Source organism: Rhinopithecus roxellana, chromosome 5, assembly GCF_007565055.1.
Source record: "Rhinopithecus roxellana isolate Shanxi Qingling chromosome 5, ASM756505v1, whole genome shotgun sequence".
NCBI lineage: Eukaryota > Metazoa > Chordata > Mammalia > Primates > Cercopithecidae > Rhinopithecus > Rhinopithecus roxellana.
In genome coordinates, this window is record NC_044553.1 from 149,666,205 (window position 1) to 149,681,747 (window position 15,543).

Consider the following 15,543-nt stretch of genomic DNA (forward strand, 5'->3'; position numbering starts at 1 on the left):
CAAATATGAACTTAGACGTACTTTATTATTAGGTAACTTCTTTGAGCTCCTTGAACCTCAGTCTCTGACTGTAATAGGATTAACAATGCCTTTTTTGTGTGTGGGACTATAGTGACAAACCAACAGATGATGTACGTAAAGGCCCTAGCATGGTCCTGGCACACAGTGGGTACCCATATATGGTGGTAGTTGCTATCATTTACTATGAGTGGGCATTCTCTGATTGGTGTACATTGAAGGCTTTTTTTTTTTTTTTTACTTTGCAGGAGCCAGGTCACACCCTGTTTGACCCTGCCTTCAAAGGGATGACTCTGTAAGGTAGGGGCTCTCAGCCTTCTTTCCCTCCCAGCATGCACGGTGGGTGACACTGGGGTGCCTGACACACTCCCAGCATGCATTTCACAGGGCATTATTTCTGGCAACACTCATTTCTCTCCATGCCAGGAAAGTAACCTAAAATCAACTTACATTTACATTAAAACAATACATAAATAAAGGAAAGAGAAGGCAATAACCCTCAGACTTTGGTCTCCTGGCTAAAATGTATTTGCAAAACAGCACACAGCTTGCACCTGCTGCTCTCTAGCATAATAATGAGAGTGGGTGGAGGTACCTGTGGGATGACCTATTCCAGTGGGTTTGGGTAAATGAAGACGGTTGTCAGAGGGGTGGCTGCTATTCCCCACATGGTTATGGGATGCTTCTCTCTTGGGCCTTTGCTGTGTGCCAGGCAGAGGTGCTAGGTCCTCTCTGCAGTGTGCAGTGACCCTGGGGAACTACAGACATTTAGGACCCTGGCTGGTAGCTCAGTTGCTTGACTAAGGGGGTCAGGCTTGCCAGGCCCAGGCGTTAGGCAAACCCAGGCCTGACCTGCCAAAGCAGCTGCTTTAAGCCTCAGAATCTTCCACTGGGCAATGGAATCCTACCTCACCTGACTCCTCCCAGCACCCCCTCCCCTCAGTCCGTGGGGACTAAGTGTTCTCTCCCCTGTGTCCCCACAGCACTTTGTTCCCACAGCTATTAAAGTACTCATTGTTGGCTCTAAATACATCTCTCCTTCCAAAGCAATATTCTTTTTGTTTTGTTTGCAAGAGATTTTATGCAATCTCAAATTCTTTGTTAAAATGGCCCTGGGGTTTACATTATTTTCTATCTAGGAGATTAGAGTTGAAAACATAAATTGGTGGTTTGGAATTCCACTGAGTTCTTCTCTTTAGATAGAAAGAATTGTGGAAAGTCAGGCTTGTCCAGAACCCTCACTATGGGCACTGTCCTTGAATCCTGCTCTCATTCATTCTGCAGTCAGCCAGTCATTCAACGAACACTTACTGAACTCCCACCTTTGTGCCACTACGCTAGGCACTGGGTATATTTGGATGAAAAGGACCTTGGCTATGCTTTAGAAACCAACACAATGTGGTTATCTAGCTTTAGATTTTGCTGAAATACTAAAATCTATCTTTTTTTTTTTTTTTTTTTTTTTTGGAGACAGGTCTCACTCTGTTGCCCAGGCTGGAGTGCAGTGGCATGATCTTGACTCACTGCAGCCTGACCTCCTGGGATCAAGTGGTCCTTCCACCTCAACCTCCCAAGTAGCTGGGACTACAGGCATGCAATACCATGCCTGGCTATTTTCTTTTTTTCTTTTTGGTAGATGTGGGTTTTTGCCATGTTGCCCAGGCATGTCTTGAACTCCTGGCCTCAAGCAATCCTCCTGCCTCAGCCTCTCAAAGTGCTGGGATTACAGGCATGAGCCAACACACCTGGCCGAAACCTCTTTTTTTATAGCATAAGAAGTCAGTTTCGGCCAGGTGTGGTAGCTCACGCCTGTAATCCCAGCACTTTGGGAGGCCAAGGTGGGCTGATCACTTGAGACCAAGAGTTTGAGACCAGCCTGGTCAACATGGTGAAACCTCGCCTCTACTAAAAATACAAAAACATAAGCCAGGTATGGGGGCACATACCTGTAATCCCAGCTATTCAGGTGGCTGAAGCATGAGAATCTCTTGAAGCCAGGAGGTGAAAGTTGCACTGAGCTGAGATTGCGCCACTGCACTCCAGCCTGGGAGACAGAGTGGCGAGACTCTGCCTCAAGTAAAACAAAAAAGAAGTCAACTTATAGGATTCCCTTCTGAACACAATTTCCTGGAGATTTGAGACCACCTCTATTTTTTAAAAATCATATTTTTTAACTTTAAACTGTGGTTTAAAAAACACATTCTACTTTTAAAAATCTACAACATCTATTTACTCGCCAAAGATTGTATAAGGCACTGTGCCGAGAGAGGGGTTGGGGAAGCACAAAGAAGAAAATATAAAGTCCCAGCCGGACACGGTGGCTCACGCCTATAATCCCAGCACTTTGGGAGGCCGAGGCGGGTGGATCACGAGGTTAGGAGATCGAGACCATCCTGGCTAACATGGTGAAACCCCATCTTTACTAAATATACAAAAAATTAGCCGGGCGTAGTGGTGGGCGCCTGTAGTCCCAGCTACTCAGGAGGCTGAGGCAGGAGAATGGCGTGAACTTGGGAGGCGGAACTTGCAGTGAGCCGAGATCGCGCCACTGCACTCCAGCCTGGGCGACAGAGTAAGACTCTGTCTCAAAAAAAAAAGGAAACACAAAGTCCCTATACCTTCTAGAAACCTAAATCTAAATAACGGAAGTCGCATGTCGACAAAACTCAGCCTCTTATTTCACTTGCGACTGCAGTGGTACTCATTCGTCTGTTCATTCAATCGTGTCTATTTGGGGCACGTGCTATGTGCATAGGCTGTGATAGGTGCTCTGGAGCCTGTGGAAGAAGTCTCACCTGTGTCCCTGCCTTCGACGCCCTAGGGAGAGAAGGGAGTTCAGAGTCAAGTAGAATAATAGGCCACGGTGACTCCTGGCCAAGGAGCCCAGCACCAGCCTTTTGGAGAAGACTTTGCAGCTTCAGAGGAATGGAAAGCCCGTAGGGGAAGGAAGGGGGACATTCAGGTTTTCGTTAGGAATTTCTCATCAGAAACTGAGATGTGACAAGGGGGAGAATGGGTTCCAAACAATGCCCACCGCAAGGCAGGCCCAGGAACAGAGCCAAGAAAGGGTGGGATATGATGTGGAATGTGATGCTATGTGAGGCTGAATCTGCTGCCTTCAGGGGCCACCCTTTCTCATTTGTTCCCTTTTCTCCCTTCACCCAGATTCTCTGCTACTTATTCAAGGTGACACAATGCCCTTCACACTCCACCTGAGGTCCTGCCTTCCCTCTGCCCTAAGGAGTTTGATTCTACAAAAGAAACCAAACATCAGAAATACATCCAGCATGGCTGGGGGTAAGTGGTGCCAGATAGTTAAAAAAAAAAAAAAAGAAAAAGAAAGTTCCTGGGAAATACCAGCTGTGTAGGGCCCACAAACTCCTGAGACTTCTAGATTCTGCATAGGAAACAGAAAGTAAGAGCAGAATGATATTAGCTTCAGTCACTACTTAACTTCCCAGAAGAAACTGGAACCTTGGATTAGACTCAAGGTGTGGAAACCCATCAGATGGGTCTAATGACACCCAGTTCTGCTTGGTCACCTCGCCCCATATGGAGAACCACCAGTGGGCTCAGGTGATGAAAAGGGTTGTCCCTTCCCAGAAAAGTGCCCCCAGGTTACACTGCAGTTTAATCAGATTTTGAATCAGACCAATTCTTCCTACCCTTGACTGGTCTTATTCTCTGGGTGGCACCCATCTCCCCACTGTATTCCAGGAGTGAAACCGAAGGCTTTAAAAGGTCCTGCAAGAAAAAACAGATACCAAATTTGTCATTGACCTAAGTCCAAGCAAAATTTCACATTAAAAAAGACTCTTCTGGCCGGGCGCGGTGGCTCAAGCCTGTAATCCCAGCATTTTGGGAGGCCGAGACAGGCGGATCACGAGGTCAGGAGATCGAGACCATCCTGGCTAACACGGTGAAACCCCGTCTCTACTAAAAATACAAAAACTAGCCGGGCGAGGTGGCGGGCGCCTGTAGTCCCAGCTACTCGGGAGGCTGAGGCAGGAGAATGGCGTAAACCCGGGAGGCGGAGCTTGCAGTGAGCTGAGATCCGGCCACTGCACTCCAGCCTGGGCGACAGAGCGAGACTCCGCCTCAAAAAAAAAAAAAAAAAAAAAAAAAGACTCTTCTGGTTATGGTATAAGTGCCCAAGGAAAAACCATCAACACTGTCTAAAGTACTAGAGCAAGACCATTTTCCTTTAGTTTATTAACATGCCTGGCCTCTGTTGCTATATATGGGCTAACAGAGTTAACTGTTGAATAACAAAGCACTCTTAAACTTAGTGGCTTAAAACCATAATTCTCACAATTCTGCAATCAAGGCTGATCTTAGCAGGGCGCCTCTTCTGCTCCATGTGGTGTCTGTTGGGGATAGACCATCCAAGATGGCTTCCTCCTGACATATCTGGCATCCAGTGGGATGGCTAGAACATCTGAGACTGGCTGAACATTTCCTGTCCATGAAACCTCTTCAGTAGTGATAGCCAAACTTCTGTACATGGGAGCTCAGGACGCCATGAGACAGATTCCAAGAGAATAAGTCCTAATGCCCAAACTCATACCAAGCCTCTGCTTGCATCACACTTACTAATGTCCCATTGGCCAAAGCAAATCACACGGCCAAGGCCAGAGTCAATGGGGAAGGGGCTACAATGGGGTGTGAATACTGGGGAGCAGAGTTTATATAAATTGGTGCAAAAGTAATTGCGATTTTTGTCATTTTTTTTTTTTAAATAAAAGTAATGGCAAAAACTGCAATTACTTTTGCACTACCTAATATATACATAGAGAGCCACCAAGGTATTAGTCTACAACAACCCGTTATATATGAGCAGCGAACACCAGCTTAACCCCAGGTTGACAACTGCTTGCTAAGACTCTGGGGAGGCAACAGAGCGGATCAGCCAGGGCCTTGGAGCCTGGAGGGAGAAAGCCTGAGTGTGAGTCCTAGCTTCACTCCTTACTAGCAAACTGCGACCTTTCTAAGCCTCACCTACACAATGAAAGTAGCAGCAGAACCTTCCCAGTGGGACTGTCGGGAGGGGCGCCTGAGCTGTTCCCGCTGCTGTGAAATGCTCCTCAAATAGAGAAGCTCATTTTACCAAACAGCTGGAAAACTCCAGCTTGGAGCTGTCTTCTGGGGGCTTTCATTCAGATTAGAAATGTTAAAGGGTGTTTTTTCCTCTCTCTTGTCATTAAGTTAAAAAAAAAATGATTTTGAGGTAAAAGGACTCAGAGAAATTACTCAGTTTATCTACAAAGAAAAGTGTCACTGCTTTCCATGGAGCCCAAGGCACCTGGGGGATGCACAAATCACCAGACCATAAAGTATCCTCCAGAAAGGTGAGGCCTCCAGAGTCCACCATCCTCTCCAGAAAGAGACCATGCAGGCTTCTATTCTGTGCCTGTTACTAATGGGGACAACTTGGGGACTTTTCTATTCATCTCCAGCCATGGAGATGAACAAAACCAAAACATAGTACCTTGCAAAGTTCATTTAATTAAAAAGGAAACAAAGGGCCAGACGCGGTGGCTCCCACCTGTAATCCCAGCACTTTGGGACGCCGAAGCGGGTGGATCACCTGAGGTCAGGAGTTCAAGACCAGCCTGGCCAATGTGGAGAAATCCCATCTCTACTAAAAATACAAAAATTAGCTGAGCGCGGTGGCACGCGCCTGTAGTCCCAGTTACTTGGGAGGCTGAGGCAGGAGAAGCACTTGAACCCAGGAGGCAGAGGTTGCAGTGAGCCGAGGTCACACCATTGCACTCCAGCCTGGGAAACAAGAGTGAAACTCTGTCTCAAGGGAAAAAAAAAAAAAAAAGGAAACAAAGAAGCTTTGTGCACATACCATCCTGATTTATTGTATTAAAAATACAATTTGTGCTGGGTGTAGTAGCTCACGCCTGTAATCCCAGCACTTTGGGAGGCCGAGGCGGGTGGGCTGCCTAAGGTCAGGAGTTCAAGATCAGTCTGCCCAACATGGCAAAACCCCATCTCTACTAAAAATACAAAAGCATTAGCCAGGCGTGGTGGCATGCACCTGTAATCCCAGCTACTCAGGAAGCTGAGGCAGGGGAATCGCTTGAAACCTGGAGGTGGAGGTCACAGTAAGCCCAGATCCCGTCACTGTACTCTAGCCTGGGCAACAGAGGGAGACCCCATCTCAAAAAAAAGAAAAAAAAAAATCCAGTTTGTTCTCACAAGGGGCTTTGGTGGTAAGGAGCGGGTGAGTAGGGAGTGGGAGGCCTCTAAGCCAGCTGAATCCCCTCCCACCTCGCTCCAGATCATTTTCACAGCCCTGCTGGGCTTGTTTGAGACCGGCATCAGGTTCCTTGGGCTTTCGGCAGCTGGGGGTGTCTCACGTGTCCTCATTTGGAAAGTCTGCTTGTAGCATTGGCAGGCACTGTGGCGACTGTGATAATGAGCTCCAGGCACTGCGATTCGAGTAGGAGCCGGTCCTGGACATTCCCAACAGATGGTTGCATCTGTTTCACTCCCCAGTCCCCGTGGAGGACAGCGCTCCCCTCCTAGGGAAACCCAGTGCCTGAAACCCAGCGGAGGCCACTCCGTGATGAAGTGAGGCGAGCTCCACGGACACTCGTCCCAGGTTTAAATGCCGGCTGTGCCATGCAGCAGCTGTGTGACCCTGGGAAAGTCACTTCATCTCTCTGAGCCTTGTTCCCCTCATCTATAAAATATAATTACATGTGCAGATGACTTGGCATGGGGAGTCCGGCACATAAAAAGCACTCAGTAAATATTCGCCAGCAAGATTATTGCAGGAGAGAAAGGGACATGGGTTGATACAGCAAATCTGACAGGGCAATTGTCCTCAAGGGTATTTCTCCAGTAGAACATTATTATTATTATTATTATTGGAGATGGATTCTCACTCTGTCACCCAGGCTGGAGTGCAGTGGCATGATCTCAGCTCACTGCAGCCTCCATCTCCCAGGTGCAAGCAATTCTCCTATCTCAGCCTCCCAAGTAGTTGGGATTATAGCCACGCACCACCATACCTGGCTAATTTTTGTATTTTTAGTAGAGATGGGGTTTCACCATGTTGGCTAGGCTGGTCTCAAACTTCTGACCTCAGGTGATCCGCGAACCTCGGCCTCCCAAAGTGCTGGGATTACAGGTGTGAGCCACCACACCCGGCCCAATAGAACATAATTATGTTTTCCTTCAGGATGGTCTTAATTTTAGAATATTGTGAAAAGCACAGAGAAGCAAATGACCAGCATGCACAGCTCTGTCACCTGAGGCATTAACTTGTAATGTCCTTCCTTCTAGTTCTAGTAGATGTTCTTTAGTGTCTGCACATTCAAGGGTTAGGTATTTATTGTAGTCTTCGCTATCTGGGCTTATTTATAGCCCTCTGTTTTGGGAAGGCTTTCCAGTTACTTGAAAGGATTTGAGTGTTGTGATCTAAGCTGTTTCTGCTTTAGGGGGCACCTGAAGTCCAGTAACGCTGTCATTCTTGCAGCCTCAGTACAGGTATGGCTTTGATGGTCTTGGACAAGATCTAGGAAGATTCTCTGGTTTACCAGGCAGAGACTCTTGTTCTCTTCCCTTACTTTCTCCCAAAGAGTCTCTCTCTCTCTGTTTTGAGCCACCTAAAGCTGGGGGTGGAGTGAGACAAGCACCCCTGTAGCCGCCACCACTGTAAGTGTGCTGGGCCAGACCTGAAGCCAGCACAGCACTGGGTCTTACCCAAGCCCTGCCGTAACCACTCCCTGGCAACTGCCTATGTTCGCTCAAGGCTGTAGGGCTCTGCAATTAGCAGGTAGCAAAACCAGCCAGGCCTGTGTCCTTCCCTGCAGGGCGGTGAGTTCCCCCAGGCCCTGGGTGAGTCCAGAAGAGCCGTCTGGACGTCAGGGACTACAGCCAAAAAACTTAGATGTCTACCCAGTGTTCTATTGTATTGCGGCTGAGCTGGCACTCAAATTACAGGACACAGTCCTTTCCACTCTTCCCTCCCCTTTCCTTCTAGTTCTTTCACTCACTGATTTTATAAAAAGGAGAATTTGTCCAATACATTGTTTCATTACCTAGTATAGTTCCTTTAATGACACATCACAGACATCTTTTAACATAATCATTACATATTTCTTCTGTAACCATAATTTTAAACATCTACACAGGATTTCATTGAACAGTAACTTCAGTCCCTGCTTCCTGAACACCGAGGTGCTCAATAACTTACATACATTACCTCCCTGAGGTCTCTTGGAGGTAGGCATGGTTGCTGCCATCTTATAGATGGGGAGGCCAAGGCTAGGACATGCAAAGCCACAGCCCAGGGTCACACAACTGGTCAGAGACAGGATCAGGATTCGAGCCCAGGTGTGTTTACCTCCAAAGCCAAAGGATTTCTGTTGCGGAGGAAGGCTGGCTGCCCCCAGAGGAGGCTACAGCATGTAGTAGGATTCATTTCATGGCAATTCATCAAGCTGTAGGTTTGTGTGTGTTTGATTGAAGCATTACCTACACTTTTTTGAGTGGGGCTCTGCAGTTAGCAGGTAGCAAAACCAGCCAGGCCTGTGTCCTTCCCTGCAGGGCGGTGTACACTTTTTTGAGTGTAGGTAATGCTTCAATCAAAATTTACATTAGGCCTGTTGCAGTGGCTCACACCTGTAAGCCCAGCACTTTGGGAGTCCGAGACAGGCAGATCACTTGAGCCCAGGCATTTGAGATCAGCCTGGCCACCGTAGTGAAACCCCATCTCTACTAAAAATACAAAAACTAGCTGGGCACAGTGGTGCATGTCTATGGTCCCAGCTACTTGGGAGGCTGAGGCATGAGAATCACTTGAACCCGGGGGGCAGAGTTTGCAATGAGCCAAGATCAAGCCACTGCACTCCAGCATGGGTGACAAAGCTAGACTCTGTCTCTAAAAAAAAAGAAAAAAGAGAATTACATTGGAAGTTGGGTATGGTGGTGTGCACCTGTAGTTCCAGCTACTTGGCAGGCTGAAGCAGGAGGGTCACTTGAGCCCAGGAATTCAAGGCCAGCCTGGGCAACATAGCAGTCTTGCCACTTTAAAAAAAATCAGAGGGCCAGGCACGGTGGCTCAAGCCTGTAATCCCAGCACTTTGGGAGGCCGAGACAGGCGGATCATGAGGTCAGGAGATCGAGACCATCCTGGCTAACACGGTGAAACCTCGTCTCTACTAAAAATACAAAAACTAGCCGGGCGAGGTGGCGGGCGCCTGTAGTCCCAGCTACTCGGGAGGCTGAGGCGGGAGAATGGCGTAAACCCGGGAGGCGGAGCTTGCAGTGAGCTGAGATCCGGCCACTGCACTCCAGCCTGGGCGACAGAGCGAGACTCCGCCTCAAAAAAAAAAAAAAAATCAGAAAGGGGCCAGGTGCAATGGCTCATTCCTGTAATCCCAGCACCCGAGGCGGGTGGATCACCTGAGGTCAGGGGTTCAAGACCAGCGTGGCCAACATGGGCCACCAAATATCCCGTGTGTATTTTTAGTCTGTACTAAAAATACAAACAATGAGCTAGGCATGGTGGCAGATGCCTGTGTTCCCAGCTACTCAGGGGGCTGAGGGAGGAGAATTGCTTGAACCCAGGAGGTGGAGGTCGCAGTGAGCCAAGATTATACCATTGCACTTCAGCCTGGGCAACAAGAGTGAAACTCTGCCTCAAAAAAAAAAAAAAAAAAATCAGAAAGTATCTGCCAATAAACAGCTGACTATACATTTTTCCCTTCTCCCACCATATCCAGAGCTCCGACCAGCCAGCCTGGTGGTCCTGCCCAGGTCCCTTGCTCCAGCGTTTGAAAGATTCTGCCAGGCCAACACTGGTCCTCTGCCCCTGCTGGGCCAGAGTGAGCCAGAAAAGTGGATGCTGCCCGCTCAAGGTGCTGTCTCAGAGAGCAGGTAAAAAGCTTGGGTTATTGTGGGTTAAAGCTTGGGAGTGTCCAGGTGCTGTAGCCAGGTGTCTCTGTTATCCGGGACCTCTCTGTCCAACCTCAGGGACCTTCACAGTGCCTGGCACAGAACCTCACTCATGGCTGTTGCTCAGGAACGAGCTGCCCTCCCCACTGTTCTGACCCCTTCCCCTATCACCTGGCCCCTGCCTTGTCTAAGATCTGTGGGATCATGGAGAAAGTCCAGCCCTGGAGAAATCCCACTGACTCCACCATCTGTCCACTCCATTGCCCAAGCCAGAAACCCGCCTGCACAGGATTAAGAAGAAAATAAAAAACACTTGCATTACCAGGACCCAGAGACAGATATTGTGTCTATTCTCCTAGGCTTTTAAACTAGAACCTATGTAGTAAATGGCCCCACTGATTCTGGGTCGGTGTACCTCTCCCGCAAGTCTACCTTTCCTACGGCACCAGCACAGACTGGCATCTTCCCTGGCCTAGCCCTAGTCTCATCCTTCCTTCCCCCACCCTGTCATTGTCTGCTCTCCTAGCAGAGTGACTTTTTCTAATGCTAAACCGGATCATGTGGCTCTCAGACTGGGTGCCGTGGTTCATGTCTGTAATCCCAGTACTTTGGGAGGCTGAGGCAGGAGGATGGCTTGAGCCCAGGAGTTTGAGACCAGCCTGGGCCACATAGGGAAGACCTGGTCTCTACAAATTTTTGTTTTAAAAATTAACTGGGCATAGCAGTGCACACCTGTGGTCCCAGCTACTCGGGAGGCTGAGGAGGATCGCTTGAGACCAGGAGGTTGAGTCTGCAGTGAGCTGAGATCATGTCACTGCACTCCAGCCTGGGCAACAGCGCAAGACTCTGTCTCAAAATATATGTATATATAAAATAAAATAAAATTCTTCAGCATCTTCTCATGGCTTGGACCTCAGCCTGATCTCAAGATCCATGGTGACCTGGCCCCAGCTCAGTTTCTCCCCTGACCCCTGACACTCCAGTCATCCCCAACCAGCTCCCGAGACAGAAAGCTCCCCAGGAACTTTCTGTCATGATCATTTTAGGATGGGAAGGTCCTTTGGAGACCCCATCTGGGTCCGCGATTGTGACTTTACATTTTTCCCTGGTGCCTCCTATGCTGCCAACTTGGAGACTCCTAGAGCAGGTTGCCCAGTGGGCTTCCATGTGCCGCTTCCTCTGCCTGGGTGTGCCTTCTTCCTTGCCCAACTGGCGAACTCCTATTCATGCGAACTCCTATTCATGCCTCAAGACCCAGCACCTAACTCCTTTATGGAAGAGAATTGATTTCCCCCTTCTCTGTGTCACGCTACCCAGTCTGTTGACATTCACTGCTGTGTATTGCCAGTATGTTTTCAATAGAGTCTCACCTATCAATGTAGGATTATGAGCTCTTTAAACGCTGGGATGGGCAAGGCACGGTGGCTCACGCCTGTAATCCCAGCACTTTGGGAGGCCGAGGAGGGCAGATCACCTGAGATCAGGAATTCGAGACCAGCCTGGCCAACATGGTGAAACCTTGTCTCTACTAAAAATACAAAAATTAGCCAGGCATGGTGGTGCAGGCCTATAATCTCAGCTACTCAGGAGGCTGAGGTGGGAGAATCACTTGAACCTGGGAGGTGGAGGTTGCAGTGAGCCAAGATCACAACATTGCACTCCAGGCCGGGCTACAGAGCGAGACTCCATCTCAAAAAATCAAAAAACATTAAAAAAAAAAAAAAAGACCGGGATGGTGTCCTCTCCATTACTCTAGCCCCATCACCTAGCATGTGCCTGACATGGAGGCATGGCTCAGTAAAAGAGTTTGGAGTGAGTAAAGAAGAAGCTTGTAACCAAAGAAGTCTTTCAGCCCTACAGAAGAGTTTCCTCTAAGGGAAGAGAAAGGCCTCACCCACTGCTGGCACTGAGACGTTCCCCAAGACACATATTCTCTGTCCCCTTTGGGCTACTGGCCCTATCTCCATAGCAGAGAGGGCACCATTTACTTTTCTTCTTCTTTTTTTTTTTTTTTGAGACAGTCTCACTCTGTTGCCCAGGTTGGAGTGCAGTGGCGCGATCTCGGCTCACTGCAACCTCCACCTCCCAGGTTCAAGCGATTCTCCTGCCTCAGCCTCCTGAGTAGCTGGGATTGCAGCTGTGTGCCACCATGCCTGGCTAATTTTTGTATTTTTAGTATAGATGGGGTTTCACCATGTTGCCCAGTCTCGTCCTGAACTCCAGAGCTCAAGTGACCTTCCCGCCTCGGACTCCCAAAGTGCTGGGATTATAGGCATGAGCCACCATGCCCGGCCACCATTTGCTTTCTTGGTGGTTTGGCTTGTCTTGGATTGTGGGTATAGGAGACACACTGGGTGGCAGGTGGGGGTGTGTTCTATACATGCTGATTTAATAGTTTCTGATCTGAGGACAGTTGAAGGATGCCAAGAAGGCCCCCTGCTGAAAACTATGCTCCCTACCCAAGTGCCAGGGCTGGAAATTTCAGCACTAGACATCCTCTTCTCTCTCCACAGTCCTTCTATTGTGTATTATCAGGGGCCACAGTGAGGGTCTGGGGCCCTGCCAGCTTTCCCTTTGTGTCTACAGGATGGGCCACCCCCAGTTCTGGAAATACGAGTTCGGTGCCTGCACCGGCAGCCTGGCTTCGCTGGAGCAGTACTCAGAGCAGCTGAAGGACATGGTGGCCTTCCTCTTGGGCTGCAGCTTCTCCCTGGAGGAGGCCTTGGAGAAAGCAGGGCTCCCCAGAAGAGACCCAGCAGGTCACAGCCAGGTGGCTGCATACAAGGTAGGGACACAGCCCACAGCCCACAAGGGCAGAATGGCCTGAAAATGCAGATCAACTTACATCTTCCTGGGGCAGAGAGAACATGGGCACGGGAGGTGGAAAACCTAAGCTCCAGCCCCAGCCCAGCCACTTTCTAGCTGTGCAACCCAGGAGAAATGATTGATCTCTTTGAGCCAGCTTTGGTCCCACGCACCTCTGGGACCGCCGTGAGCACCCAGTGTGGTCCTTCTTCGTGGTTCAGTGCCTTAAACCAAACCCGCTTGGGATTTCTCTGGCTCCTTTAACTTCAGGCACCTCAGCAAGATTTTTATTAATCCTCCCTGGCTCGGGTGAGCCTCAGCCACGGGGAATGAGCCTAGCTCTGTCAATACCCAGGGATTTGTGGCAGAGCCTCGGCCAGGCAGTTCCTCCTGGGTTAGGTCTCTGGCCAGAAAGCCGGGTCATGTTCTTGGCTGGAGGTTGCCTCTGGCAGTCACAAACACAGCACAGCCGGCCTCTCTGGGACGTGCCTGCTGTGCCTCTTCCAGCCCTTACTTGTCAAGGTGAGTGCACTCGATTCCCTGGTTCCACAGATCCTTCCTGGACATCTGTTGGTGAAGTCTGAGAGTTCACTCTGCTCCAGCAGTGGTCAGCCAGCATAAACAGCCAGGCTCCAGGTTTCTTTATTTATGGAGGACTTGGATCAGAGATTTTGTCTTGGACTCTGGGACATTTATTAAAATGTCTTGGTTTGGGCTCCTGCCAGAGAGGCCCCAGCTGCCTCTGATCAGAAACAAAGCTGCCCATAGTCTGTGCTGCCCTCATGGGTGAAGTGTGTGCCCGAGCGGTTCTCTTGAAGCTAGGGAAGGGTGGGGATGGGACCCCAGCGGCTGGCGGGCACCCACAGCAGGCTCTGGCTCTGGAACACACCACTCTTTGTAGGAGGTGGGAGCTGAGAGGGCCCCATGGCTCCACATGCAGATTCTCATTTTAGATGAGGAAACCAAGGTCTAAAGAGAGAAAAGGACTTGCCCAAGTCCCAAAGCTCGGTGGGAACGCAGAACTCCTGGCTCCCATCTGTACAATGTCAGTAGCAGAGATGTGACAATTAAATGATGCTTTGCAGTCACAGGGTCTGGTGATATGGAAGCTCTTTGTTGCCTACAAAGGTGCAAGTAAGTGCCCATAGTGAGTGCTCAACACGGCCTCACTGACCCCGATGCTTATCAAATAACTTTCATCTAATATTGACACCTCTGCCCATGGGCTCCAGGGAGAGATGGCCAGGCAGCCATCTGGGATTCCATTGGCCACCCCCAGACGGAATGTGTCTCAGCCTTGGGGAGCACTGCCTGGGTCTGCCAGTGGCTCCAGCACGTCCCCTCTCCTGGGTGCCATTATGCAGACACTGCTGGCAGGCACACTGAGGTTCCATCCCGCTGCCGCCAGGGTGGTGATAGCAAGCTCTTTAGGTGGTGCCCAAGACTTCACAGTGGATTACAGTCCTGGCCATGTCCTAAATCTTTCATAAGCTCTATTGCAGGCACCAGAAACCATTCAGAAGGTGGGGTGGGGGAGCGAAACACCAATGAAAGTCACACCGATCAAAGCAGGCAACATCTGTTAAGGCAGGAGGAACCAGGCCATGCTCCATGGGGTCTGGGGACAGGCTTGTCACTGGTGTGGATTCAGAAGGCAGAGTGGACACCACCTCCTACTGTGATGTTCTCAGTTGCCTCCCTCTGCCCCTGATTCACCAGAGGCTGTTTACCTGTGCTCCACAGCCTTTGCAGTCGCTGGAGAAATTCAGACCCTCCATAATATTGGATAGAAAAAAAGTACATTTTTCTTTTCCCTCCCTCCCTCCCTCCCTCTCTCACTCCCTCCCTCTCTCCCTCCCTTCTTTATTTTATTTTATTTTTATTTTATTTTATTTTTGACAGTCCTTACTCAGTTGCCCAGGCTGGAGTAGTGCAGTGGCACAATCACAGCTCACTGCAGCCTCAACCTCCTGGGCTCAAGAGATCCTCCCATTTCAGCCTCCTGAATAGCTGGGACTACAGGCATGCGCCAGCACACCCAGCTAATTTATGGGGTTTTTTTTGTTTGTTTGTTTGTTTGGTAGAGATGGGGTTTCGCTGTATTGTCCAGGCTGGTCTTGAACTTCTGGGCTCAAGCGATCCAACCTTCTTGGCCTCCCAAAGTGCTGGTATTACAGACACGGACCACTGTGCCCAGCCTCATTTTTGTTTTCATAACCTCAACCCATATTTAGCATTTCCTTCAATTATGAATGTAGGCAGCAAACAGCTGTCGTATCAGCAGACCCTGTGACTTCATGGCTGGCAACGGAAATCACAGATATCTTCATATCACATTAGAGTTCTTCCTGATGTCTCAGAAATGTCCTATATGCTGATCACTACTTCAAAGTTACAATGATAGTCGAACTGGCATCTTGTTCTTTAGGCTGCTACTGAGGAAGCATGCATATTGTCTCACATTTTTCCTTTTTTTTTCTTTGAGATGGAGTCTCGCTCTATCACCCAGGCTGGAGTGCAATGGTGTGATCTCGGCTCACTGCAACCTCTGCCTCCTGGGTTCAAGCAATTCTCCTGCCTCAGCCTCCCGAATAGCTGGGACTACAGATGCGTGCCACCATGCCTGGCGAACTTTTGTGTTTTTAGTAGAGACGGGGTTTCACCATGCTGGCCAGGCTGGTCTCGAACTCCTGACCTCGTGATCCGCCCACCTCGGCCTCCCAAGTGCTGGGATTACAGCTGTGAGCCACCGTGCCCTGCCACATTTTTCTATTATGTGATAACTGTGCTTGCAGGATAATTGGT

The 15,543-nt window shown here is 49.4% G+C and overlaps 1 protein-coding gene across 5 annotated transcripts in view; it reads left to right on the top strand.

Annotated features, from left to right (window-relative positions):
* Positions 1 to 15,543, top strand: part of DGLUCY (D-glutamate cyclase) — a 100,111-nt gene that overhangs the window by 42,704 nt on the left and 41,864 nt on the right. For all 5 annotated transcript variants that reach the window (XR_004057215.1, XM_010356385.2, XM_010356386.2 and 2 more), the window contains exons 2-5: positions 267 to 318; positions 3,184 to 3,315; positions 9,762 to 9,915; positions 12,520 to 12,718. Coding sequence is in view for 4 of the 5 variants with exons in the window: in XM_010356385.2 (XP_010354687.2) it covers positions 3,213 to 3,315; positions 9,762 to 9,915; positions 12,520 to 12,718 (456 nt within the window). In the remaining variant the exon portion in view is untranslated. The remainder of the gene's footprint in view (positions 1 to 266; positions 319 to 3,183; positions 3,316 to 9,761; positions 9,916 to 12,519; positions 12,719 to 15,543) is intronic.